Here is a 27,161-nt window from a genome sequence, read left to right on the forward strand (position 1 = left end):
ATGCGAAACAAGGAATAGGGACTGATGTTCAGTCGTATAGGCCAGGTACACAGGGAGACCGAAGTTGGATTTAAATGCAAGGGTGTCGGGAAAAAGTAAAGAAACGAGCGAAAACCAGTGGTGTGCGATACTGTAAATTTTGGTTTACCAAATAAATAGAGGGCCAGTATTGCCAATACCAATACTGATACAGATACTTTTAACTTATAAAGGCAGCTTATGTAGGGAAGAGTGCTGTGTAATGATTTATGAGATAAATCATGATGAATTTGCAAATTCTGATTTTAGCTAGAACTAAATCACTGTGAACAATTAGTTAACACAACAAAACACACCCCTCAGCTTTTCATATATTTTGAAACTGGGTTTATTGAGACCTGGAATGTAAAAGTTTATGATTTATGATTAGGCAGATGATCAATACTGGGTCAATGACCCTCTTAGGGACACTCCCAATAAGACTTAAAAATCTGGGACTCTTCACCAACTGCTCTTAGGATTAAAGAAGCTTCTTGGACGAGAGATGAAATGTCTTTAAGAAACTTAAAGAAGTCCAGTCGCTTTTCTTTCCAAGTTCCTTAGATTGTTTATAAAGCACTTTGGGTCAACTTCTGTTGTTTAAATGTGTTATAGGATATAAATAAAATAGACATGACATCAGATATTTTTCATAGTGCATGTTTGAGGTATATTTATTTATTTCCTAAAAAATGATCTATTTAACACAAGTAAGTGGGCTACATGCTGAACTTAAAGGATTGAAACAAAGTATCGATCTGATACCAATACCAGCATTGGTATCTTTTATAGATATCTGGATCGATCCGCCCATCTCTAGCAAAAACGTAAAATAATCAGCAATTGGCTGTATTTCCATGATATCAGAGACTGCAAAGCTGAGTGCAGAATTCGGAGCTGGATAACATGATACCCGTTTTTATTTTTAGCCATTTTCCATTGTGGAGGGCTAAAGGTTTTACACTTGTCCATACCTTAAACCTAACATGTGTTGTCCCTAGTAGTAAATGCATAAAAATAAGGCTTTTAGGAAAACACTTAATAAACATTTGCTGCCTTGAAAAAGACTCAATTTACATTGCAGTAGTATGAATATTACATAAAATAAACTATATACAAGGTGTCTTTGAATAGCAGAGATTCATAAATGTCTGCATGTAGCTTAGAGCCATATGGCGCAGTGTCTCACAGTTTCTTACAGTTGAAGTCCAAAGAGTCGTGCTGACACGATTCTTTGTTTGTCACAGCAGCTTTTTCTTTATCGTGTAGAAAAACAGTTAAATATGTAACTTCTTTACACTGACAGAAAGGGGAGGTTCACTGGTCCGGCCGCGATGTAAAATGAGTTTGACACCCGTCACTAAAGTATGAACTCTTTGACAGAAAATCGTCTTTGCGTATTAGGTTTGGCCTATCTACTACTCCGTAGAGAGGTGGAGCAGTCACGTGTTCAGAGATTGTGCTCGAGGAGTTCCTGGAACAAACAAAACAAACTGCAGCCTGACAGCGGACGTGGCTGTCACTGCGTGTCACTCTCTGGGACGAGTCGAAATTTGATTTCTTATTATGTGAGCAGCAGCACGGAAAACTGAGAGCCGCTGGTAAATAAACAAGTCAATAGAAACAAAGCCTAATGGGCGAGTGGCTTGGCGTTAGCGTAGCTTAGCCTTCGTACAGTGTCACCAACTGTACCTCCGTGGGGCTTCATGGTTTCGTTTTCCCCAAAATGTGCTGTCTTAATATTTTGTTCACGCTAGGACGCCTGCAATTCTTGATATTCTTCGCGGATGAATCCTGTCAACGGAATATAAAAGTGTGTTTTGTTTACAGTCAGTGACTGTGTTTATCTTGTCAGCACAACCAGCCACGGGCTGCTTATCACAAGAAATACCTCGCGCTCTGTTCCAGCTAAGGGTCGCCTGTTGTTTTTGGTATATTAAGATCACCTATAATGACTACTCAGCTGATCAGCATCATTTCCACCAGGAAACTTCTCAGTCAGCTGTTTGTCAGAGTGATCTGAGCTGTGAAAACAGCTGATACGGACACGAACAGACACTAAAAATGGAGGCTGTGAGACCAAAGAAGAACAAAGCAAAGACCAGCGGAAAATCTCAGGTGATTAAACCAAGTACCTTACAGGTATTCTTTGCCTTCTTCTCTTTTCACGGGGGAATGAAGGGCCTTCAAAGCATAAACGTCCCAAACAGAGTGAACACCCAGTAAAATACATTTCTCTTCACATGTAGGGACAGTTGACAGTTTATAATCACTCATCATGGGCACGATTGTCATTGTAGTTTTGAGCTTTTAATGTTTGTTTTTTGTTTTTTTCGAACTGTTCTTATTCAGGTTTGATGATTGTACAGAATACATCTTAAATGAGTTTAGAAAAAATCAAGAATTAGGTACACACGCTTGAATTTATTTTAGATTTTCACTAATCCACAGAAGGTCGAAATTTTACATACATGCTCTTACATATCCAAATAATATTAGCAAATTACACCTCAACCAGACACTTTTTGTGCCTATCAACAAAGCTTCTGGGATAATTCTGGCTGAATCTTTGACCACTCTTCTTGGCAGAATTGGTAGAGTTCATTTAAGTTACCTAGTTTCCTGTTCTTTTAAGCTTAGTCCAAAAATTTTCAGTAAGATCAAGTTTGGGGCTTTCGGAAGCCAATTCCAGAAGCTTAATATTAACCTGCTTTATCCATTCTAAAACAAATTTGGATATGTATTTGGGATCATTGTCCATTTGGAACCCCCAGCAGTGTCCAAGTTTCAGCCATCTAGCTGTCGATTTGAGATGAAGTTGAAGTATTTTGAAGTGGTCCTCCTTCATTATTCCATCCGCTTTGTGCAATGTACCAGTACCACTGGCAGCAAAACAGCCCCAGAGCATGATGCTACCTCCACAAGACTTGACAGTTGATACACTGTTCTTAAGGTCGAAAGCTTCACCTTGACTTCTCCAAGCATACCTCTTGTCATGTTGTCGAAATAAGTAAATTTTGTCTCATCTTACTTAACACCAGAAAGCATTTGGCTTCTCCATGTAGGCAGCTACAAATTACAGTTGACAGGTGTCGATTTTAGAACAGGAGCTTCTTTCTCGGTCGGCACCCTCACAATGACAATGTAAAACTCACTTCACTGTGGACCGTGACACTAGTGTTCTAACACTTTCCCATTCATGGCAGGGCCACGTGAGTTTTGGTGGTTCCTGGGTTGTTGCTGAACATGCAATTTCCTGCCATCTGAGGGTAAAACAAATTACAAAGCAAAGAGGAACTATCAGTTATAGTCAATCATGATCACTAGCAAGAAGTTGAGAAGCCATGGCTTTGTCAAGTTAAAAGACATTGTAGAATCTTCAGCACCAGTTGTTAAAAGATTTAAGTGAATGTATGCATGAGGCTGTACATATAATTTTGACCCAGTGTGGATTAGAGACTATTCAAAATAAATATAAACTTGTGCAGCCAATTCTTGTTTTTTAAAGTCATTAAAGATGTTTGCTGTACAATCATTCCACCCTGAAAAAAAAAAACAGTTTAAAGAAATCATTTGAACCCAAATCACCATGACATTTGTGGTCATGATGAGTGTATGTAAACTTCTAACTACAACTGTATCCTGTGAAGAAACATTTATATCCTCACAGCAGTTATTTTTTCCCCCAAATGACAGTAACCCCATCCATGGAGCCAAAGAGGTTCAGTTAATTGGTTTGATTATTTTGTAAATGATGTCAGTCATATGCTGTGGTTTTTTGCAGTGGCCAGGTCTCATCCATGTTAAACCTTGTTGGGAGATTTTAGACTGAAATGTTAGACCAGTGCACTCTGCCCCAGTCACCAAAACACCACACGAGTAGCTATCCTATGAAAAAACAGCTTGATCCCTGCTTGATCCTCCCAGAGACTTGGAGCATGTACCAATGCACGTTGAAGCTGTTGTGAAGGCACTTTGTTTTTCCTTTTTCTTTTTTTTTCTTTCAGTCTGTACTTTTATTCTTTAGAGATTGATAATAAATCAAATGACTTGCAAAACACATAAATTTAACATACCACCACGATCCAAACAACAAAAATATCCATGATTACAAATGCAGATTATTTTTTGGCACATTCATAACAGTGTTTGTTCTGTAGTCACATGATTATGGTCACATGTAAAAAGCTGTTACACAAACTTGGTTGTCCTCCAAGGAGAAATTGATGTGTTATTGTTGATTTTTTTCTTTCTTTTTTTTTGCACACAGCTGGTCAGAAAGCAGAAGCAGGCAGAGGAAGACAAAAGAGCCCCAGCTCCCTCAGCTGTATCTGAGGCCTCCACTTCTGACTTCACTGAGATCCCCCTGAGTCTGCCCTATCAGGAAAAGGAGGAGGAGGAGAATAAGCTAGACACTGTTCAGAGTCCTGAAGCCACAGCACAGTCATCAGACCTGCCCTCTGAGAAGCAACAGACAGAAAACACAGCATCATTGCTGAGTAATACTCTACAGCCAAGTCTGAGCTCATCAACAGTGACATCACAGGTCACAACGCAGGAGTCCAAAAAGGAGGAAGAGGAGGCTGGTGTGCAGGAAGCTCAGGGGGCTGAGCTTAAAATTGTGCCACAAACCACTGAACTTGAAAAAGATGAACAGTCATGGAATCAGCCGTGTGTTTTAACTCAGTTTGAAGCTTCAAATGTCCCAAGTGCCCCAGCACTGTATCCGTCTCTTCCTACACTAGAAGAAGGTTCAGTGATACAGTTTTGTGGGGAAGCTGTGGAAACCTGTGGAAAGGAACCTGCAGTGTTGGCACTTCCTGAGCAGGAATCTTCTCCTCCAAGTTTGCGGCCTTTGGAGTCCGTGGCCGACCTTTCTCGGAGCAAACTCTACCCGGAATTACCCAAAACAGCTTTAGAGGTTCAGGTGATCTAATGTACCATGAGATCAAATTTATTGCTAATGCTGAGTTTTACAATAAAATGGTCTGTTTTACTGTATTATTTAATGTTTTTGCTCTGTAGCCGTTCTCACTGGAGCAGCTGAGTGTTTGGGAGCCAGGCGGAGGGTTGCGAGCATGGCTGGAGGGGGTTGAGGTTTGTGCAGCACAGTTTTGTGCTCTGGCGCGGCAGGAGAAGCACGAACTGACTGAACTGTTGCAGAACTACTGGCGCTGCCGCAGACAGCTGACCCAGTCGCACACACAGCTGCACACGCAGTCATCTGAGTGCAAGAGCACACAGAATCGTCTGTGGAGCTTCAGAGATGAACAGCTCACACTTCAGGTGTGTTTTACAAAACATCTATAGTACAGAAAGATCAAATGTCCCACTGTTGCATTCGCACTTATAATTTCTATCCTACAGGGTGTGTGTGCAGACCAGACAAAGGTATGTGGGTATCACCGCTTCCAGCAGGCAGAGTTTAGTGAGAGTGTGCAGGCTGAGCTGAGAAGACTGTTTGAAGCTTGCAGTGAGCTGCTCCATCAGAAGGTCGTGCTGCATGCGTACACCGCTCTGCTGTCACGCCTGCAGGTGGAATCATACCTGTACAGTCTTATAAAAGGTGGGAAGAATTGTTTTACCTGTACTTCTGATATTACTAGTGTAAAATGTATGTATTACATCAGTTTTGTCTGTTGCTGTCTCAGATTTTCAGTTAGATGGCCAAACACAGCCGTGTTCTCTCCAACCTCTGAAAGAGGCCATCAGCGTCCTGTTTAGTTTCACACGAAGAGTCCTTGATGACACACAGTTCCAGTCAGACATCCATCACTGGCTTGAGAGATTGGTATACACACAAACCCCAGACCATTTTTCAAACTTACTGCTCCAGTGGTCAAGGCAATTTGTTGTTGCAATCCTCCATGTGTTCCTGGTCTATTCTCCAGGTCGCCGTCCTGCTGCATGTTGGAGGGTCAGGGGAGCACCTGTACCTCTTGTGCCATCTTCTGTGCTGTCCTGCTGGGGTGGGAAAGTGGGCTGCACACTTCCTTCAGGTTCGTTAGGAACACGCGCCTGTCATTTATCATTTTATCACATCAATTGCTATACATAGAGAGGAATAGAGTTCTTCTTTTATCTGACCCAGATCCAAGTTTATGGGAACACCTCCGGAGTTCAGCAATTTATGCAAGCTCTGGCCATTCTAATGTCACCTGCCAGGTAAAAATGCAAGTCTTTACATCAGTTTCTTCTTTTCACCCACTGACTGTGAGCATTACACTGCAAATTATGCTTCTGGCTTTCATGAGAATCCAGGTCATCTTTTTAAGGACCAACAGTCTAAGATCTCAGAACATGTAGCTTTTTTTGCTTGTTTTGACTCAGACATCGTGCAGAGTTCCTGGGCCACATGAAGCCGTGTGAGAGCCAGAGCTCAGGGGCTTCTGGACAAGAATCTGGCAACTGGACCTTAGTGGATGAAGGTGGAGAGGAGGTAAGACAATAGTTTTTATATCAAAAAAGTGATCCAAATGAGTGAACATTACAGGGAATGCTAGTGCTTTGTGGCCTAAATTGGTTTCCCTGTAAGAAAACCAAAAGGAAATTTATATTTTTTAATTTCACTTCTCATGCAGTATTGTTAGCTTATTTGTGAAAATAAAATGTAAAATTATTATATAAAATATCATTCAGAAGCAGCTGTAAATAAATGTAGGTGCATTAACTCCTCACTGACTATTGTCTGCCCTGTAGATGGTTCCTTAGTGCCCTCCAGGTGAAATGTGGCCAGTTTTGGAGCATACATGCTTAAAAAAAGAGAAAGAAACTTCACCCTCTTTTATTTTTAAGGTTTTATGTATCAGAACACATAAAAAGAATTACAGGAAGTCAGCAGGTCTTAAAATTAGTACTCTTGTTCAGATGTAGCTCTACAAACCTCAGCCATCCTGCTCTTTTTAGAGAGGAAACGCTTTCTTCCGTAAACACTCCCATGCCTGTTCAGTCTTCTCGTTGTACTGTCATGAACTTTCTTACTGAATAATGATGGGCTTCTTTTCCCAGGTTAATTAGTAGAAACAAGTCCTTTTTTCTTTTTTAATCAATGCTGACGTCTTACCTCCTTGACATTGTGTTAACACACCTGAATGCTCCAGACCAGCAAACTGCCAGAACTTCTGTTTTTATAGAGGTGCTCATACTTGCCGATGATCAGTTAATCAAGTGCATTTGATTAGCAGCACCTGACTGCTACTTACCCTTTCAATTCCTGTGGAAGCAGTGAGGCTCTACTTGATATTTTTAGACACTGCTTCTCCATTTTAGCTTTGGTTTTGTTAAATAAACAATGACATGGTGTAGTGGGTCATCTGAGGTTGTATTTATCTTATTTTAGGACCTGCTAAGCAACAGGTCTTAAAATCAGATACATTTTCTATTATGTCTTGATATATAAAATGTTAGATGTTAAAGAGGGTGTGCTTTATTTGTACCAAGAGTAAACAGCATCTGTTTACACATTTATTGGAAATAACCAATATGTTTTTGAGGAGAAGCATCAAAATGTTATAGTCTCTGAAAATACGGTCTCTTTTTCCTGTTTTCTTTCACCAGTTATGATGCAGGCGGTAATAAATATTCAGTCTGCTTGTTTGTAAAGAAGAGCTGTCACAGATTGTAAATTTGTAGAGAGTGCTTTTTAAAACAAAATGTTCTGGTCTGTCTTCTGATTTTGAGTCACATCAATGATCTGCTAAGAAATTGTGCTAAATGAACACCTATGACCATTTAAATATCAGTCTGCTGGCTTAAAACCACAACTGCTGCCAGTACTAATGTGTTGCCTAGGAACTGTGGTGTTTTCAAAGCTTTTAAGAGTCAAATTATTTTAAAAAACACATTTGTGATTTTTTTTTTCAACATGTTATTACTGTGTACTGTTAAAAAAAACAAAGCAAGTAGCTTCTGCTTTATATTTTGCCTAAAAAACAAAAATTTAAAAATGCCAGTCGTAGCATATTGCAAATACACGCAACATTTAGTAAGTTGGCCCCTAACGAGATTGTCTTCTGTGTTTAGGATGAGGACCCAGAAAGCAGCTGGCTGCTACTCTGTGAAGAAGATCTGATTTTATTGATTACCCAGTTTCCCTTCCAGCAGCTCTACTCATACATGCTTGGGATGAGCAAGCAGGGTAAGAGAGTCAGTCTGACCCATCTGTCTGTTAGTTTGTTTGACTCACAGTGTGAACTAACAGGTGCGTCTGTCCCCAGGTGTGTATGAGCCCCAGGCCTGCTCCAGTCAGAAGATGATGCGGGTGTTTGCTTTCGCTTCTTCGCTCATTGAAATTCTTGCTCTCGGTCTACAAACCTATAACAGATCCCGTTACAGACAGCTAGTCAAACGAATAGGACACATCATACGGTCAGTTCGCCAAGCACATAAGCAGCTTCTATGTGCTGACACTTCTTAGGCCATATCACAAAGTCAGAGGATGCATTAATAAAATGCTATGTTTGGCTTTTCTTTTCTGCTCTCCCCCAGAATGACAGTTTGCTATGTCAGTGATCACTGGGCCCAGTATGTGAGTGTGACTGATGCCGCTGGATCTAGCTCTCAAGTACACTCTCTGTCTTTGGAAAAACTGCAGCTAGAATATGATCATCTTTTCCTCCGAGCTGTTTTACATGTACTCAGAAACAAAAGGTGAGGAGTTAGCCTCAAGTTTCCATTTTAACTGGGAGCAGTTACATTACAGACTTTGATATTTAATATTCATTTTGTGTGTTCATTCTGTACAGGTTGGGCATTTGGTTGTTTATGTCTGAGATGCCATATGGGACTTTGTCCAGCTCCATGCTCTGGAAGATCCTTTATGTTATGCAGAGCGCAGAGACTGCAGGGCTAGAAACACTCAGCACAGCTGGTGACACATACTCCTGCATTCAGGCTCTCAGAGGTACAATTATACACACTTAAGATGCACAAAATTTGATCTTTCACATCCTTAAAACTTGCCTGTTGAATATGTTAATGCTCAGAAGTGTCCACTCAGTTTCATCATCATATTAAAAAGGACCTTTTTAAAATATCCCAAAAACATTCAATTTGAGCTTTGAACAAACTTTTTGAACTCATTTTGTATTGTACGTCTTTCCTGGATCTAAAGTTACATCATGTCGGTCTTCTTAGTCTGGAGTTGTCATTGTGATTTTATTTTTTCTCTTGGATACAGACCCACAGCACCAGGAGAGTTTTGAACAGTGGCTGTGTGAGGTGAACAGCTCTGACGGCATCTCGCTCCTCACTGCATTAGCACAAATGGCGACACCCACTCAGCGCTCTGACTCAAAATTCATCACCACTATAACTCTCCTGATATACCAGGTGGGTGGGGGGTTTTTTTTTTCTGAAATTAGTATCAACTTTGTAACACAACACAATTCATCATCCCTGATTAGGATCTGTACTGTCTCTGCCTGACATCCATTTCCTCATTTTTGCTTCAGGTCTCTTATGTGAGTGTGTCCACCAGAGAAACCTACTCCAAGGTGGGGAGGGAGTTACTGGCTGCTATAGCAGCAGCCCACCCGCATGTTATCTCGGTGCTCCTTGAGAGACTGAGGGACACCATACAGACTGTGGGAATGGTTGGTATTGTGATTCCATATTAAAGGTTTTAGCTGTACGTAGTTTTTAGTCATCAAATGTTTAATTTGATCCATGTGACACTCGTGTGTTTTTGTTTGCATGTTTCGTTTGTGTGTTAGGTGGCTTTGTACTTGTGTAAAGAGCTGCCTCTGAGTCTTTGGCAGCCGCGGCAAGAAGAAATATGCGTGATTGGAGCGTGGCTCCTTCAGCATCCTCTGTCAGCTGTAGAGAACCGGCTGGCCTGTGTCATCCTCGAGGGTCTGAACTGGGGGTTCAACACTCAGGTAGAGAGGATGTCCGAGACTCCTGACAGCACAGTTGTGAGTTTGTCGCTACCAACCTTCACTAACCTTTCCTTCCTTATGTAGGATGGCTCTTTGTTTCTGCCTTCAATTCTCCACAATGAGGTGGCACTGCTGGTGGCAGAAGCCTATCAGAAGTACCTTACAGACAAACCATACAGTGGGCTGATATCAGAGGGAATCAAACAGGTGACACATTTACACTTGCCTCACATCTGCTGATGTCTTTAATGCTTATTTCTGCATTACACATCATTCTCTCTCTTTCTATGTCCTTTCAGGTCTCTTACCTTGCAAGTGTCCTTCGTTTGGGCGTATCTCCTGAAGCATCCTTTAGTCAGTGGGCATGGCAGCTGTTGCTGAGGCTGAAGCTTCATGGCAATTCTCAGAACCCTAAAGGAGCCTGGGTGGTCCCTGCTTTGGCATCCAACCCACCTCCAGAGCTTACGCACTCTCCTAGCATGCACTCTGTTCTGAGGGCTGTAAAAGCAGGCATACCTATTGGATGCTACCTGTCCATTGCAATGACAACCGTGGGACATAGGTTTGTATTCACACACTAGGAGAACATTTATGGCTGACTTACACATTGTGAAGGATTGAACTGGTTAAAGATGGGTGTAGTCTTTGGAAAACTCAGCCTTGTTTTACCCAAGAAAGGCAAAAACAATTTGAAAATAATACAAAATGTGATAAAATAATTTAACACAATTTGACACACAAACATTAATCAATTAATGTTGCAAATAGAACTCTTGCTGCTCTTATGCTTACAATACTACTATTATGCATCTCAGGTCATCCCCCTGCTGCAATGGTGTAACCCTAATTTGAAAGCTAAGTGGAAATCCATAGAATTCAATGCAACCCCTAAATTTCAACTACAAGCCTCAATTGCGGATAAAAAATTGGCAGACCGTTTAGAAGATAAAGGACCATGGAGAAGCCTCACTCTAAAAATATGGAATAAAGTGACTAAAATATGTGGTAGTGAACGAATACTAAAAGAATTTAGATGGTGTGCTTATGACACAGATTTTAAACCAAACGAAAGTGATAATAGATTTCAGTCCTGGATAGAGAGCGGACTAACAACATTCCATTCCTTCACACATAAAGGGACACTACAGAGTTTTCAATCTTTACAAATAAGAAATGGCTTAAGACAAGTAGATTTCTTCAGGTTTCTACAAATGAGGGATTATTTTAACAAACATTGCAATATCCCAAACCCAAATACGGTTGAGTCAGAAATTTTTAAGATAGTTAAATTAGCATATGATAGTTCTCTGAGAAAGGCAATCTCCAAACTATATGATCTGCTTCTTCAAGCAGGGAAGGATACTACTCAAAATATTAAGATTAAATGGGAATTGGGATCAGGGATGGGTATAACAAACGAGAACTGGGAGAGGATTTGTAATTTTCATTGGTACTCAACAAGTTCTTTATCTTGGAGAGACCACTGCTGGAAGAACATTATTAGATTTTTCAAAACCCCTCATCAAATTAAATATAAAAATGGGACAGCGGAATGCTGGAGAAGATGTGGATCAGAAGAGGCACATCATTATCATATCTTTTGGGACTGCCCTAACTTAAAAAATTACTGGCTGGGAATTCATAAAACTAAAAACAAGATAAAATTTGACATCAATTTTGTAAATTTGTACTTGGGCTTGGTTGCTGGCTCGGTCCGGGGAGGGGACACAAAGCTCTTACAAGCGCTATTAGCGGCCAGCAAAAAATCAATAACCAGAAAGTGGTTAAATCCAACTCCGCCAACACTTGAGGATTGGTTTAATGTGGTTTTTGAAATATTTAAAATGGAAAAATTGACATTCTTTTTAAAAATTTGAAAAGACAAATTCTACAAAATATGGAATAAATGGATTAGCTTTGTGTCCCCCATCCGCCCTGAATTTAGGTAAGACCAGCCCTGAATTGGTGTACCTCCCATGTATCGTACAATGTCAGGTTGACCCTCAACTTCATAATATGTACCTAATGTAGTCTTTGTAAATAAGTTAAACATGCTGCATTATGTAATACACTGTCAAGCCACCGAGTTCATTTTTTTTCGCTATCTGAATGTAAAACAAAAGGACTAAGAAAAAGTCTTTTCCTTTTTTTTCTTCTTCTTCTTTTTTTTCTTTTTTTGACTAAATAATATCAATGCACTTTATTGTAACAAGTCCTTTTTTTTTCTTCAATAAAAATATAATTTAAAAAAAAAGCAAATAGAACTCTTGCTTTTCAGCAAAAGTGTATCAGGGGCTAATATAGCTACAGTATATTATGTAAGGTGTAGATGCGTGAGGTTTCTAACTTTAGTTGTATGGCAGTCACATGTATAAGTTGAATAATCTCGTGTGGATTTTGTCTTTATTTTTTCAGCCTGGAACATTTCTGTACTGATGGAGTTGGCTTGTTGAAAAGTCTGATTCAGTCTCGCCATCTGAGAGCTGCTGTGCATCTGTTAGATAACATCCTACCCCCAACCTATCCTCTCAGCTACTACCTGCTCAACAACGCTCAGTAAGAAACAGGCATCCTTCGTAACACATGTAAAATATGCAGCTAATTCGAGCACTGACTTTATTCTGTGTGTCTTGCTCTTTGTTAATGGCAGGTTTGTAAGCTGTATTCAGTTGTTCTTGCAGTACGACAGCGTGTGTCCTCAGGGCATGACGCAGCAGGTCACGCATCGAGTGGCGCCACTTCTCACTGGAACCACGTATGGAGACAACGTCCGTCTGCTGAACAGTGTCATTCAGGTGCATGGTGAAACTTTTGTGGATGTTGTGTGCAAAATTCCTGAATTTATATGAGAAAAGATGAAAAAAGTATGGAAAAGTAGCAGATTTTAATTATTAATTATTGTGTGTCTGGGAAAATGCAATAATGTGTATTTATTTTTTGTTGTTTAAATTACTATGTAACGGATTAATTAAATTACCAAGTATTTTCCTCACCCTCAACATTGCTGCCCCTCTCTAAGCCTCTTCTGGAGGTTTCTTCCTGTTAAAAGGGAGTTTTTCCTTCCCACTGTCACCAAATATTTCTCATGGGGGGTGATCTGATTGTTAGGGTTTTCTCTCTATTATTATAGGATCGGTACCTTATAATATAAAGCACCTTGAGCTGACTGTGGTAGTGAATTGGCGTTATATAAATAAAGTTTTATTTAATTTAATTATTCGGGGTAGTTGAACTAATTTTGAGCCAGCTAAACCATGTTATAAAGGATTTTATTTATTTATTTTTTTTACATGTAAACACACTCAATAATTCAGTCCTCATTACTTTGGGACTCATTGCTCATTTTGTAACTCATCTTTCAGAGTCATGTGGTAGAAAGTTCGAAACCAGGCCTTGTGGGGGCTGCAGCAGTTCTGGAGTTTTGGGTGGGAATTCTGACTCAACAGAACTTGTGGTACCGAGACAAAACAGTCCTGTTCCTCATGGATCAGATCTGCTGCGCTGCCTTCACTTACCACCAGGAGGAATGTGTGCAAAAACTCCTGTACCAGCAACATAAGGTATTTACAAAGTGGTGTTTGATTTGTATGATTTAGCAACCTCTGAACTTCACATTAATATTTAATGGGACACAAACCAAACAGAGCGTGAATAAGGTGAAGAAAGATAATTAGAAGCAATGTTTGGGGGTTTTTTCTGTTTGTTTTATTGTTTTTCATACTTTCTGCAGACTGCTTTGGGTTATCATGGAGACCGGGGTCTGCTCTCTTCTCTGGTTGGCTGGATTTCTGGAAATGCCACACCTTCCTTCATCGAGGGCCAATCCTTGAGTGCTGAGGTGAGAGACAACAAGGCAACAACAGCATGTGTAAACACAATTGATCACATTAGTAGAATTCTCCATCCTCACTGGCCTGTTAATATTTATGTTTTCTTTAGATCTGGTTTGCCTGGATGGTGCTGAATATGGAGGGTGTGTTTGAGGAAGATTCTCAGCTGAGGCGCTGTGTTGAGCATGAACTCCTGTCAGAGCCTAATATCTCCCCCGAACAAGCCTTAAAGGTAGACAGTTTATCAGTAATGGGTTCATTATCTCGTTACATGATGTGACATTTTACATCCTTCTTCAGGGAAGATGTACTTTATGACCTTTGAATAAAAGTGAACAGACTATTTGCAAAACTAAAGAGCAGAAATATCATAGAAAGTACTTAGGATCCTGGTCTACTGCTGTTCAGTGATTTGGAGTGTTGTGTTTAGATGATGTTAACAATATTTCTGTTTCTGAGCCAGAAGGCTCAACAGAGGCTCAAGTTGCCGGTAGCCCCGTCTCTGCAGAGGCTTCAGGTATATCGTTGGGCATATCAGGCCACAGCTACACCACCTGATCACCCCCTCCTACCCCTCATCTGGCAGAAATTCCTACAGCTCTACCTTAGACAGCCTGGACCTGAGTACGGGTATGATAAACATGCTCATGTGTTATGATCCCCAGTCAAAGAAAGCAGAGAATAGGCAGAATCTGTAGCTATCTGTCCATGTGTCTCTAACAGGCTGGCTGCAGGAGGATGTATCGGCAAGAGGTTCTTCCAGGCCTCTTCTCAGGCTGCTTTCCTCCGAGATCTGAGGCAGAGAATACAGGAAGTGTCTGACTTCCACCATGCTGCCAGTCAGGCCCTCCGGGTACTCCCACCGACCACACCCTCATCAGACCGGGGTGACGAAACCCCCAGTAATCCCGGACCACCTTACCTCACTTCTCCTCAGCTACATACAGAGCTGGTCAGGTAAGGTGCTGATCCTGACAGAGAGCTTTTATAAAATCTTCCTTGTTTTTTGTTTAAAGATATTCCATATATTCCAGGCTATGGCAGGCTCTAAATTTTCAGCTGCTTGTTTGTTTGTTTGTCTACAGGTTGTTTGGAGTATTTGCTGTGTGGCTGGATGACGAGACTCTGCAGAAGCAAGAAGTGTATCTTCCCTCTCTTCCTCCAGAGTATGAACCACACAGACTGGCACAAGTCATGCAGCGGCATCAGGTGAGTATAATTTTTTTTAAATATATATATATTATAATATATTATTCATTTATTAATTGTTTTGGTTTTGTGTTTTTTTGTAGGAACTTTGGCTGGAATATGTGGACCAGGAGCGTCTACAATATGATCAGAGGGAAGTTTTGTTTCTTTGGAAGAAGGTGCAGAGTGAGCCAACGTTCCTCCAGACTCAAACCTCTGGTTTCACTGACTACACCAGCCTCAGCAATGGTACGGAGCCAAGCTTTATAGCCAAACAATTAAGCAGGGGTTAATTTAAAAAAATATATATAGATACCAAAAATGCAATTCTGTAGTTTATACACTGTGTGTCAGCTTCAGAAGAGTAAATAATATATTCTGTTTGAGATATTTTTTACAGGAGACATTTTCACTTTTTATTTGTTAGTGTTTTTACTGCTATCACATGTCAGAAACTCTCCTGTAATTAAGAAATGTTCTCTTGTTGTTTAATTCCCTTTTCTCCTTTGTCCTTGAGACCAAAATTATGTAGACCAACTGTACATAAGTGTATTTGATTCACTTTTCATACGTGCCACAATCTACTTCTACTTCCAAATCTAAAAATGCTTGCATTTGATGTTGTCTTAATTCAGCAAGGGAGCGTATCCTGTCCAATCTGCAGAAACATCCAGTTCCCCGTTTAGCTCCTGAGCTGCATAAGCTGAAGGCACCAGTACCTGAAGTGCCTACTGCCTGTGTCACTGACTGTAAAGCTGCTGCTAAACTGTTAGAGCAGGACCTCAGCATTTTGCAAGATCAAGCCAGGTATGTGTGAATCATAAAATAAAAGCTTTTATTTTTAATTATCTATAAACATAAATAAGCCGCATGCTGATTCCCAAATACTTTATCTTGGCACCAGGATTGCTGTAGCACGTGAAGCCCAGCAGGTGGCAATGGAGCAGGAGCTGCTGGAGAGTCTTCCTTTACTGTTTAAGAACCGGCCAGAGCAAGTCACCATGGCCCTGGAGTGTAAAGGGAAGGGTGGACAGCCATGCCAAGGAGCTGCAAACATCACTGTCACAGTAAGACCTCTCACACTGCAGGCTAGCCACGATTTAAGTTACAGCTTTGGTATGTTTTATTAATCTGTGTGTGTGTGTGTAAATTTGTAGTGTGAGCACGTGCAGAAGCAGGAGGCAGTGCAGACTCAGATAACATCACTGCGCAGGGACATCAAAAAGCTTCAAACCGATGCTATGGCTCCGCCACCTGAAATCCTGGCCCAGGCTGCCGTTCACACTGAAAACTTCATCACGTCAGTACAATCAGATTTTATATCATTCATATCAAGATGCATTATATAATATATAGAATTTTCCATTTGACATATATGAAGATAGATGGGGAATGTCTTGACTCACGTGTGCACCTTGTTTCATGGTCTTAGGGCTCTGGTGAATATGCACAAAGCACAAAAATCTCCTGCAGTCCAGAAAGTTGGTGTGTCTGCTTTTTACAAGGTGGTCTCCTTTGTATGTGAGGACACGCTCCGACATCCACCAACTCGTCAGTACCTGTCTTCATGTGTGGAGGTACTGGGACAGGTGTGTATATGCTCTAACAAATACATGCACATATTGCAGAGTAGCAGTGTTTTTATTTATTGTTGTGTGGAATATATAAGTACAAAAAATGGGTATTTGAGCCAGCTAGAGTACTAGAGAATAACCCTAACCACCTTGAATAGAGGACATAAATCATTATAGTGTACATAAAGAACAAACATCATAGATATGTTGGATGGATTAGCTGCGATTAACTACTCAATTTAAAGTGTATTTAATTTTGTGTGTAGGTATTTATCCAGGGAAATGCAGAGGAGTGTGGCCGTGTCCTGAAGACTATCCTGGAGCAGCGGCGGCTTTGCCCTCTCATTTCCCCCTTCTTCACTCCCAACGCAGCCCCCAGTCAGCTGGTGTTTCTCTACCAAGACGTCGTGGCATCGCTGTCCCTCGACAGCGCCGATGTCGTTTTCATGCTGCTCACTAAGGTTAGTCCACATGCAAGTGAAATGGAAAGATGGGATGTATACTCCGCAAACCACGTGCCAGTTACAATGTCCACTTCTGACTCTTTTCCCCTGTAGTTTGATTTGTCTCAGTGGCTGAATGAAGCCCATCCCGTGTTTTCGGAGAGGACGCGTTTGCTGGAATTGGTCCATGGAGCTCTCTGCGTCTGCGGCCGAGACCCCGAGCCTGAGTTTCTCACGCCTTTTCACCTTTTCACCAAACACTGGACCTGGCTGTTACGGCATCATTTCCCCGACCATTACAGCGATTGCCTTCGCCTCCTCATGACCAGTGAGTTGATCTGTTCTAAAGTGATAAATTGCGATTACCCTCGATTTTGTTTTGTCATGGGGCAGTTTTAGCTCAGTAGGTAGAGTGGTCGCCCCATGATCGGAAGGTCGGGGGTTTGAAACCACTGAACGGCTACCCTGAGGTACCCCTGAGCAAGGTACCGTCCCTACTCACTGCTCCCCGGGCGCCTGCTTAGTGGCTGCCCACGGCTTCACTGGGTGAATGGGTCAAATGCAAAGAAAAACAAGTAATTTCCCCACGGGGAGCAATAAAGTATACATTATTATTATTATCATTATTATTATTATTAGAGAGACACCTTTATTGGACTCTTATATTAAACAGCCATTTTTCCCTTCTTGCGCATTATGTTAGACCCTGACTGCTATTTATTTTAGAAAATGAATCTAAGAAAATGCATTAATCTTCCTGAAAGGATGGAAGTGACGATTAAACTGATTAATAAAAGTCAGTTCATTTTGAACAACAGATGCATATTTAGTGTCCGTGTCAGTGAGTGATTCATCATTGTTTGGCTTTTGTTTTTCTGGTTTTTGTTAAGAGATTTTTCCAAATGGAGCCGCTGATGTCAGCTGTGATTATAGAACTAATCAAGAATAATCAGTTTGGGTGTTTTGTTGGGAACTTCTTCAACAGAAGGATTTTTTTTAACCTCCTCAGGCTCATCCAACCAGCTGCTCAGTCCAGAGTGCTGGAAAGTGACTCTGCGAGTGCTCGGCTGTTTACCTCCATCCCGCAGCACCAAGGGCAAAGCTGAAGCAGCTGTGTGCAGCACTGAAGTCCCCACTCGCGGTGTCGCACCCCCAGCCTCCCCCTACAGGTCCCCCATCACCCTCTCTCCTCAGCAGGTAGTCTTGGCGTTGTAAATACGTGATTCACATCTCTATTAAGAGTCAGCATGCTGCACGTTAAACAGAAGTTGCTTGCAAAATGCTAGTTTGTGTTTTTGTTCAGTTTTATGATGCTTAAACCTTCATTTTTGTATTTTATTTGTTGCTAACAGGTGGATGAGACAGTCGATTGGCTGAGTGACTACTTTTTACGAAGTCGTCTCAGTAAGACGGACCTCCGCAGCTTCGGCCTCTACGCTTCCTGGACTCCCTACATCGAGGATGTCGTTTCCTTCTGGGACCATTTGATCAGTTGCCTCATCAATGTGCAGCTCAACAGCTGCGCCCGAGAGTCAGTGGGCAGCAGCAAAATAATGAAAGGTAGCTGCAAATTATTAGCTTACATTCATGTCAAACCTCTGATCATTTATAGAGTTTAACCTCTACTTTTGTGCATATCGGTTGTAATGCATCATTGTGAAAAAGAAATATGGCACTCTCACAGCTCTGCAGGACCTGCACAGTAAGACTGTGAAGTTATTTAAGCCATGGATCTTTCCTGTGGACGCTGGCGAGGGCGGGTAAGTGTCTTACATCTCAGACAGGAACAAAGATCTGCTATCAGTTAGCAAGAGTTAAAACAGATGTGAGCATAGACAGAACAAATTTTAGACAGGGCAGTAGTTTTTTGTTTTGTTTTGTTTTTTTTAAACTCAGTGTTCTATAAGCTGATCTTTCTTAGTTTTCTTGGTTTCTTTTCACTGGGCAGTCATTAAAGCTTATAGTCATTACTTAACTGAATTGAATCTTTCAAATCTCTGAATCACACTACACATTATCCAGAATAAAGCACTGCTTCAGCATTGTTCAGAAAGAAAAGAATGCATTAATTATTTATTGAGTGTCACACAAGAACGTCAATAAAGTATGTATTTTATATCTGATTGTCATTAATAGAAGGGACCTGATAGGTGAATTTGCAGTTTGATTCTAATTTTAAAAGACAAACCAAGAGTAACTGCAAATTATGGACAAATAATCTCAATTACTGCATCTTTATCTCAGTAACATCAAGTGTTACCCCTGGCTGGAGACGGATGCGAGTGCAGCAGGATGTATGGTTGGCCTCTACATTCAGATCACTGACCTACTTCATCACAAGTTCAGAGGCAAGTGTGCACAAGTAACAGTTTAAGCAGCAGTGATCTTTGTCATCTGTGCTGTAATAACAGGGAGAAGCCAGAACCATAAAGGATGTGTTTACTTACACTGTGTGCGTGTTTATGTTGCAGATCGTCTGCTGCCTGGTCAGAGGGGTGCTCTGTGGCTGTGTATGATGCAGTACTGTGAGAGCTGTACCTCACCACGCACACCGGAGTACCTGCTCTACTTATATCACACACACCTACGCAGCCTGCCCTGGAGACACCTGCACCCTGACACTAAGCTCATGGAGCAACTTTTCAGTGTGAGATACTTTGCTCTTAGACCCCTAACACCTCACACTGATTTAGACATGTGTGTCACAGGGAAGCCTGTTAACCCGAGACCATGATCCTTGGCCCCAGCTTCTATTATTAGCCTGCACTCACAGAAATACAGTCACAGCTCCTTGTTCCTGGAAAAAAGCTGTGTCTCAAGGCTCCTATCAATCTTTAAAGGCTATCCTGTGGAATCTATTAGCATAGATAGGATACTTGAATTCATGATAATAAAGGTCTGATTTAAAGATTGAAAATAATGTTTGCTTATCTGTGAAGACTGAAGAGTAGCAGAAATTGATATTGGAAGCATGGAGAAGGTTACCAAGCAACTCATTACATTATTCAAGCTAATATATTAAACTTTAAACACTTTTGGTATGTGTGCATCATTATGGGGTTTAATACTCCTACTACTGAGATGTTTAATGATTTATCATAAATAAATGCATCAGTGTATCGATATTTACACTGTTATTGCTACTTTCACAGTAACAGGAGCCAAAAATGTGCATTTTACATTTAGCTTGCATTAAGCAGATGTTGTAACTGATACTTTGAATACAGTCCAAAGCAAAAGGGTTTGATTTGTTTGTAGTGTCTGGTCCTTTTTCGATTACTTGTGCTTCTTGTGCCTACAGGTGGAGAGAGGAAGTCCCAAGAGCTGCTTCCTGTTTATGGGAGAAGTGTTATGTGAGGTTAACTGGGTCAGCGTCCTGAGTGACCACTTACAAACACCTCCCGGCTCCACAACATATCCAGCTCTGTCAGAGATGGCCACACAGAAAGAGTCGCACACCATGTTGGTGTACCTGCTCTACATGCTCGTTTTCCTGGCAAAGGAGGAACAACTCCTGAGTCAGCAGGTGAGTTCAGGCTAGTGTGGTATCGCATCAGAATCAAGAATCAGACCTGTTTCCTTTTTTCAGTCATTTTTCTTTTTTTTTTCCTATTCAACCTCCAGGACTCACCTCTGTTCAGTCTGCTGGTTCAGTCCACGTCTCTACCCTGGCACAAACTGGACCTGTCCTCGTACCAGAGCATTCTGGGCTACGTTAGCACCCACTACCCTCCCTCTTTGCTTCTCAGTGCTGATTCTGCACCTCAGCTGCTGCTAAAATCACTCCGTAGTGCTGCCGGGCTCCACCTCTGCCCCGGTGAAGCTCCACACCAGGTGAGACGTTACAATCCTGTTTGTTTTCTGCATCAGATTTGTTAAGGCGCCGTAAACCTCTTAAGGCAGGCTAAACCAGCATATGGATTACTCTGTCAGCATCTCGAGTTCACTAAACTGGCATGCCTGCTATAAAAGTGCAAGGTTTGGAACATATACATGAAACTTAAACTTAAGCAGTTGCAGCTTTCAGGGACCAACTCAGGATGTAAATCAGAGCCTTGGTCTGGGGCAGATTGACAGGAAAACTCGCGTCTTTCATGGCAGAGCTTCTTGACCCAGAATCCTACCACAGAGCCACTGTGCTTTCCATAACACTCAATCTCTGTAGTTGCTTTAGATGTATGTTTGCAGTACAACATTTTATACATCATCTGATATTTTTCCCAAAATATCCAAAGTCCAAAAAAATATATTGGCAAGCTCTGTACAATCCTTCTAACTTTACATACGACTGTTTCAGGATCTAGCAGAAATATGTGGCAAAAGCTGTGAAAAAATAATAAATTTAACATAAAGCATGAAACTCACTGTAAATGTAAAACAGACATATTTTACTTATATTATCTACAAGGTTTTCCTCTCACAGTAAGGAGCAATAAACAGTTCCTCACTAGTCTCAAAAATAGTCTAATTTTTGACAAAATATGGTTGTGGTCAGAAGTTTACTTCCATTTATCGTGGGCTTGGTAATTTTGGGCTTTTAACAATTTTTTTTAAACAGTTATTTTCCCAGGGTGGAATGATTGTACAGCATCTTTAATAACTTTAAAAAAACAAGAATAGGAGTCAGTGATGTAAAATAATTACATCCATTTTCAGCCTGAATTCATTTACAGTGTTTCATCCGTTTTAGCAGTCAGGAACCTTTAGTTTACCGAAAACTGATATATATTTTATAGTCAACAGTATAACAACAAACAAAAAAGACAAAAAAAACCCTACAATTTCTGTTGTTTTCTTCATATCAGGAAGAGACACTAAAGGCTGGAGCCTACATTTGCTGGTGTGTGCAATCTCTGGTGACTCTGGAGCAAGGAGGCAGCATCACCCTCACCAGCCTGGAGGCTCAACTGGAAACACTTTTGGAGAGCATCATAACCTTCAACCCACCAGGTGAATTGTCCTCACCGTCTTGCTAATCAAAATCTTCAACCATCAGTAAAAACAGTCTTCTATAACAGAGATGTCAAACTCATTTTACATGGTGGGCCACATATACAGCCCACTTTGATCCTAAGTGGGCCAGACCAGTGAAACTCTCCTTTCTGTCAGTGTAAGAAAGTTTAACTAAGCATTTAATCTCTCAAATATCTAAATATAAGAAAAGAAGTGCATTTTCAACAGTATGTCTGTTTTTCTAAATGCAGTAAATGTAATTGTAAAAAATAAATGTGTAAAATTTGAGTAAAAGAAAGAAAGTGTCTGTTAACTCACAGAAAATATCCTTTTGCTTTTTACTGTGAAGCTGTTGGATAAAAACAATTATAAAAAAACAAAAACAAACCAGGAACCTTTCTTTGATTTTTTTTTTTTTTAATTGGTATATTGCTTAATTACTTTGGTGTAGTATGATTGGTCATGGGGGAGGTCTTTATCACTAGGAGAAGCTGCTAAACTTATAAAAATACAGTTAAAAGTCCAAAATGCATGCCCTCCTTCTTTTTTTCAAAGCTGGGCCAAATTGGAGTCCTTGCCAGGCCAATTCTGGCCCTGGGCCTTATGTTTGACACTCCGTTTCTATAGCCTTATTTCTACTCCTTCCTGTTCCCTTTCAGAGGTGGATTTGGAGCAGAGGCACATGGCGTTCTGCAGTCTCTTCAGTGATGCTTTGGCTTTGCTCAACGGCGTGGGCGTCTCAACGGGCGAGGCACTCGCAGCCCATGTCATTACCTGGCTGGACAGGAAGGGGAGGGGCTTTCCAACTCTTCCCCTTCTCACAGCCTGCTCCCGTTGCCTTGCGTCGGTGCGACACATGACACGCATCATGGAGGCATGCATTACAGGGTACTTCAACCATGGTAAGTAACAGTTTTGGGTATTGGGCCTTTTATTTCAATGCTACCATTTCCCTGAAAGTTGGTTTAGTCTTTTTCTTTTTAAAATATTTAAAGCGAACGAGAGGATGTCTGAAAATTGACGTGTTTTTTTTTTTTTTTCCCCCACGTCCGTGATTACAATTCAGCCGAGGAAGAGTCTGTAGGGTGGGGCCCTGTGTTGGCATCGCTGCAGGTGCCCGAGCTCACGGTGGATGACTTCCTTTCTGAGAGCCAATCAGGAGGCAGTTTCCTGACGCTCTACGCCTTTATTCTGCAGCGTCTCAACAGTGAATACACAGCAGCCAATGAGAGGAGGACTCTGGCTCTAATTAACACTTGGACCAATCAGGTCTTTCCCAGGTTTGTCCCTTTCACTCGCTCTATCGTAGCATGTAGCGTTTGTCCTCTGTGACCTGTAAACATATGAACATGTTTCATTTGTCTCTAGCGGTCCGGCTGATGAAGCCAAGCTGTTTCTGTGGTGGCACAAATCCCTGAATCTTTCAGCGGAGCAGCTGCAGCCACAGGCAGGCCTTACTGAAGTATCAGGTGTCATCTTGGGCCTGATGAGGTTTCAAACTAGGCTGCTTCAACTGGGAGAAGAAAGACTGAACTCTGGCCTGCTCGGAGCTATAGGCCTTGGAAAAAGGTCTCCTGTCTCTAATAGGTGAGCTGGCTTGCACGTTATTAGTAAATCAAAACACCTGTAGCCCATAAAGAGTAAAAAATGTGTAAAACAAATTTACAAATGTTCATAACCTAACTGTTTATGTATGTAATGCTTTAGGTTCAGGGTGGTGGTACGCAGTCTAGCAGCTTTTCTGTCCATTCAAGTGCCATCAGAGAGCGAGCTTCGACTTCAACCCACCACTGACTTGCAGCTCTCTGCAAAAGCACAGCAAGTATGCAAAAATCTAAAGTGTTTCATTTTCTAGTTTGTAATTATCACCTAAAAATAACTTCTTTTTTTTCCTTTTCAATGGTTTCAGATGTTGGGGACGCTGGAAGCCATGCCCAGTAATAAGCAGTACGCCGAGTTAGAGGACTCTGTGAATAAGGCTGTCCAGTTCATTCGCTACCCAGGACATTGTCTCAAAGATGGACCCCGGCTTCTGGCCCTCCTAGCTAACCTCCTATACCCCGACCTCAGATACCTGCACATTATCCGCTGACTGTGAACTTACCTTCTACCTGAGAGTAAACAATTGTTCCCTAGAGTCAAAAATCCTGAAAGAGCACAAAAGTTTTAAGTGATGAAGACACTTGTTCTGAATTGCCTTTTTATTGTGTCAGCGGGGGACTTGTGTGACAGAAACTGACTCATTAAAGCTGACTGAACATTTGTGAGGAACAGACCTCTTGACTGCTAGCGTACAGTGAAGGAACACAGATCCGTCAGAAGTTTAAGCAATCATGTGTGCTAATCTTTGACATTTAGGCACTTTATTTTCTTCTGATGTTCATGCCTTGTTGCTTTTTGCATAAGTTGCCTGTTGATTTTCAGCTCCATCGGTTCTGTTCTTGATTTGAGAGGATGTTGCATGTATTTATTGAAGCAGAACTCAAGAATCAGAATTCAGCAGCAGGCTCTGTCGGTGTGAGTTTCACACCTGTACATGGAATCTAACAGGAAAAAAAGATGAAGGGTCCACAGATTATTTAGAGGATGTTAAAGGACTCATTTAATAGACCTATAGGTTTAGTAGTATCTTCTTAAAGTAGGGTGTGGGACATACCAGGAATGTTGATAGTTGGGGTTCATTGCTTGACACAAGTCTTGTTTTTTGCTGCTGATGCTTGCATATCCATGATCTGCAGTCTGAAATATTTCAATCCAAGGGACTGTATACAGTAGGAGGTAATCATGTCTAGTAACAGCACATTTGCCAGTATTATGTTCATTTCCAGCCAAAAGTGCTTTCCTTGTTCTGCCAAAGAGATGTTATTTTCATCTGCTCAGCTACTTAAACCTCCTTGACCGTGATCTCTGGTTGTGTCATCAGTGTCCGTTAAGTCCAAAACTACAGTCTGGAAAAGCGAAGTACAACTTGTCTTCCTTGTAGAATTGTATGTGCATTGTTATTCAAATTGCTAATGGTATAAAGAGGTTTTAATGCTGTTGAAGCTAGAACAAAACTGGACAGCTTTCTCGCTTTAATTACTCTTGTCAGCTCACCACTTCTGTTGCTCTGTGCCATCTCAGTAATCATCGAGCTGCACTTCAGCAGCCTGCAGCTCGCCTTATCGCTGGTATTATGTGGTGACTGTTAATGTCAAAAGCATTTCTTTTTTATGAGTCAGTGATCAGGAATGTGTCTGTAAGGACTGCTGCAGGAGGTGTACTCCGTAGCCAAGCAGAACAAAAGAGACATGACTGCTCAATAAAGGGAACTGAACACCTCACAGCTGGTATTTATCAATATAACACAGCAATCTGGGACCAGATGTTGCACATGGAGCCGCTGAAAGCACAAACAGGACAGGTCCAGACACCAATTAGAGGTACAATGCATTGTTCAGCCTCTACAACAAAACAAAGTTGTCTTTAATGTTCACTTTCCGCTCATAATGCTCCCGACGGATGGACTTAAACTGTATCTTCCTCGTCAAAGAAGGCAGTTATGACAGAACCTATTGTGGACTGATTTTCATGGACAGCCACATCCTCCTGTTCTCTTCATATGCAAGTAACAGTACATGCCCACCACTAAAAAACTTTTGAAAAAAGTACTCTTCCCCTATAAATAGAGCCTTTAAAAAGCAGGGGGTGTTGAAAATGAGCTTTTGTGTGCATGCATACATCCAGCATTTGACACCACCACTTCTGTCTCGGAGAAAAACCTCTCTTCAGGCAACTGTGGTCTCTATGGTTACTGGAAGGGTGGAAGTGAGAGAGGAGGTGGAGAGGACGGGAGAAAAGAAGGGGAGGTGGGAGATGCTTGCAGACACTCGCCGTCTCCTCTTGGCTCTCGAAAACGGCCTTCGGCGTGTTCTGTGAAGCCGTCGGTCTGTTTGTCTCTCACCGTCTAATTCGACCTTCTGTTCTCCCGTCTCTCAGCTCAGGTGGTGAAGTGCTGTGGAGTGGTCGGTACTTATGTGAGAGAGTTTGCTCTGGAAACATTAGCCTCATAAAATTTCCCCTCCCAAACCCATCCGGCGTGTCCTCCATCCCATCCGGCCCGCATACACATGCACGTGCTCGGAGGGACCCGTTGCTGATATTCTTAGCAGACACATCACTGTCTGGCAGATCCCTGTGTCACCATGGAAACCCAGCATCACCCCATTTCAGTGCACACTCAGCATCAGAGGAGCACGTGGATGAGCTCCCAGGCAGTCATCAATGGCTATTAGTTTGCAAACAAACACACACACGGTGCACGGCAGCAGAAATGTGACTCTGTTCTCTGAAAGCTCACAAGTTATGCAAGACCTCCTGCCTGTAATGAATAAGAATAGTCGATTGTGTAACCAGTTCAATGATTTGGTACAGACAGATGCGGATCTCCGCTTAACCGGATGTTGCATTGCAGTCAGTTTCAACATGTTTCAGTGGCAGTCACATTCGCAAGCACGAATAGCACTCCACCACTAACCAGTTGCTCTTATGGGACAGCTGCACTGGCTCGAAGTCCCTCCCCGCTGCCAAAACACACACACACTTATCCAGACGCACAGGAATGTCTCCCCAGTGCCCTGCACAGCTATACGCCAGTTCTCTTCGTGCTTGCTTTATTTTGAATGTTAAGCGTGTGTGAGGACATGCATGCACGCGTGTGTCAGACAGACTCCTCCATTGAGACGCCCACTTTTCTCGCACCTCCTCGCCAGTCCAGTGGGGAGTGATGACTCAAACCTAAATGAGCCTTTATTTCTCTCTCGTTCTCTCTCCCCGTCTCAAATCGACATCACGGAGAAGAAGCGTTTCACCCTGCTGGGTGTACCTTCCTGTGCACTTAACGGTAAAAGTCATCAATAATGACTCAGACCTCCACATTACATGCAATTTTCTTCTACTTTTTTTTTCAAAGCTAGGTAGGCTGCTCCTTGATCTGATGTGCACAGACGAATATTTGTCCTTTGAGATGTGATGCGTGGAATGAAATCTCCCTGCAGTGAAAGACGGACAACAGAAATCTCCAAATAAGGCAAATTTTATTGAACATGATCTATTAAATGTATCTCTGGGGATTATTGTTGAAAGTATAAGGCTGAGGTGCTTTTAAGTATGTGGCCACCACTCTTCTCTACTGTTACCCACACTTTGTCTTTAGGTCCTACATCTGATATCTGAGTTCCTATTAATGTGTGTTTTTTAGCTGGTGGGTGTCTGAGTGTGTGCATGTGAGGTCTCATG

General features: G+C 41.6%; 1 protein-coding gene across 2 annotated transcripts; it reads left to right on the forward strand.

Moving 5' to 3' along the window:
- Positions 1-1,459: 1,459 nt before the first annotated feature.
- Positions 1,460-25,207, forward strand: epg5 (ectopic P-granules autophagy protein 5 homolog (C. elegans)). 2 transcript variants are annotated; one of them, XM_025897159.1, is made up of 45 exons: positions 1,460-2,136; positions 4,289-4,945; positions 5,044-5,304; positions 5,386-5,584; positions 5,670-5,809; positions 5,910-6,017; positions 6,110-6,183; positions 6,349-6,457; positions 8,041-8,155; positions 8,235-8,385; positions 8,506-8,667; positions 8,763-8,920; positions 9,197-9,348; positions 9,471-9,611; positions 9,732-9,896; positions 9,981-10,103; positions 10,196-10,458; positions 12,312-12,452; positions 12,547-12,691; positions 13,259-13,456; positions 13,627-13,734; positions 13,836-13,958; positions 14,190-14,356; positions 14,450-14,683; positions 14,812-14,935; positions 15,019-15,163; positions 15,550-15,721; positions 15,819-15,981; positions 16,072-16,214; positions 16,347-16,503; positions 16,755-16,949; positions 17,046-17,259; positions 17,941-18,128; positions 18,284-18,491; positions 18,616-18,691; positions 19,176-19,279; positions 19,403-19,578; positions 20,233-20,457; positions 20,556-20,765; positions 21,737-21,881; positions 22,544-22,786; positions 22,951-23,164; positions 23,253-23,471; positions 23,592-23,706; positions 23,794-25,207. In XM_025897159.1, exons 1-45 carry the CDS (start codon positions 2,083-2,085, stop codon positions 23,974-23,976), a joined length of 7,767 nt encoding a protein of 2,588 aa, XP_025752944.1. In that variant the 5' UTR covers positions 1,460-2,082; the 3' UTR covers positions 23,977-25,207. The 2 variants fall into 2 exon arrangements, with proteins under 2 accessions (XP_025752944.1, XP_005473318.1); XM_005473261.4 differs by having other exon boundaries at positions 4,289-4,939.
- Positions 25,208-27,161: the final 1,954 nt, after the last annotated feature.

This window comes from Oreochromis niloticus, linkage group LG12 (genome assembly GCF_001858045.2).
Source record: "Oreochromis niloticus isolate F11D_XX linkage group LG12, O_niloticus_UMD_NMBU, whole genome shotgun sequence".
Taxonomy (NCBI): Eukaryota; Metazoa; Chordata; class Actinopteri; order Cichliformes; family Cichlidae; genus Oreochromis; species Oreochromis niloticus.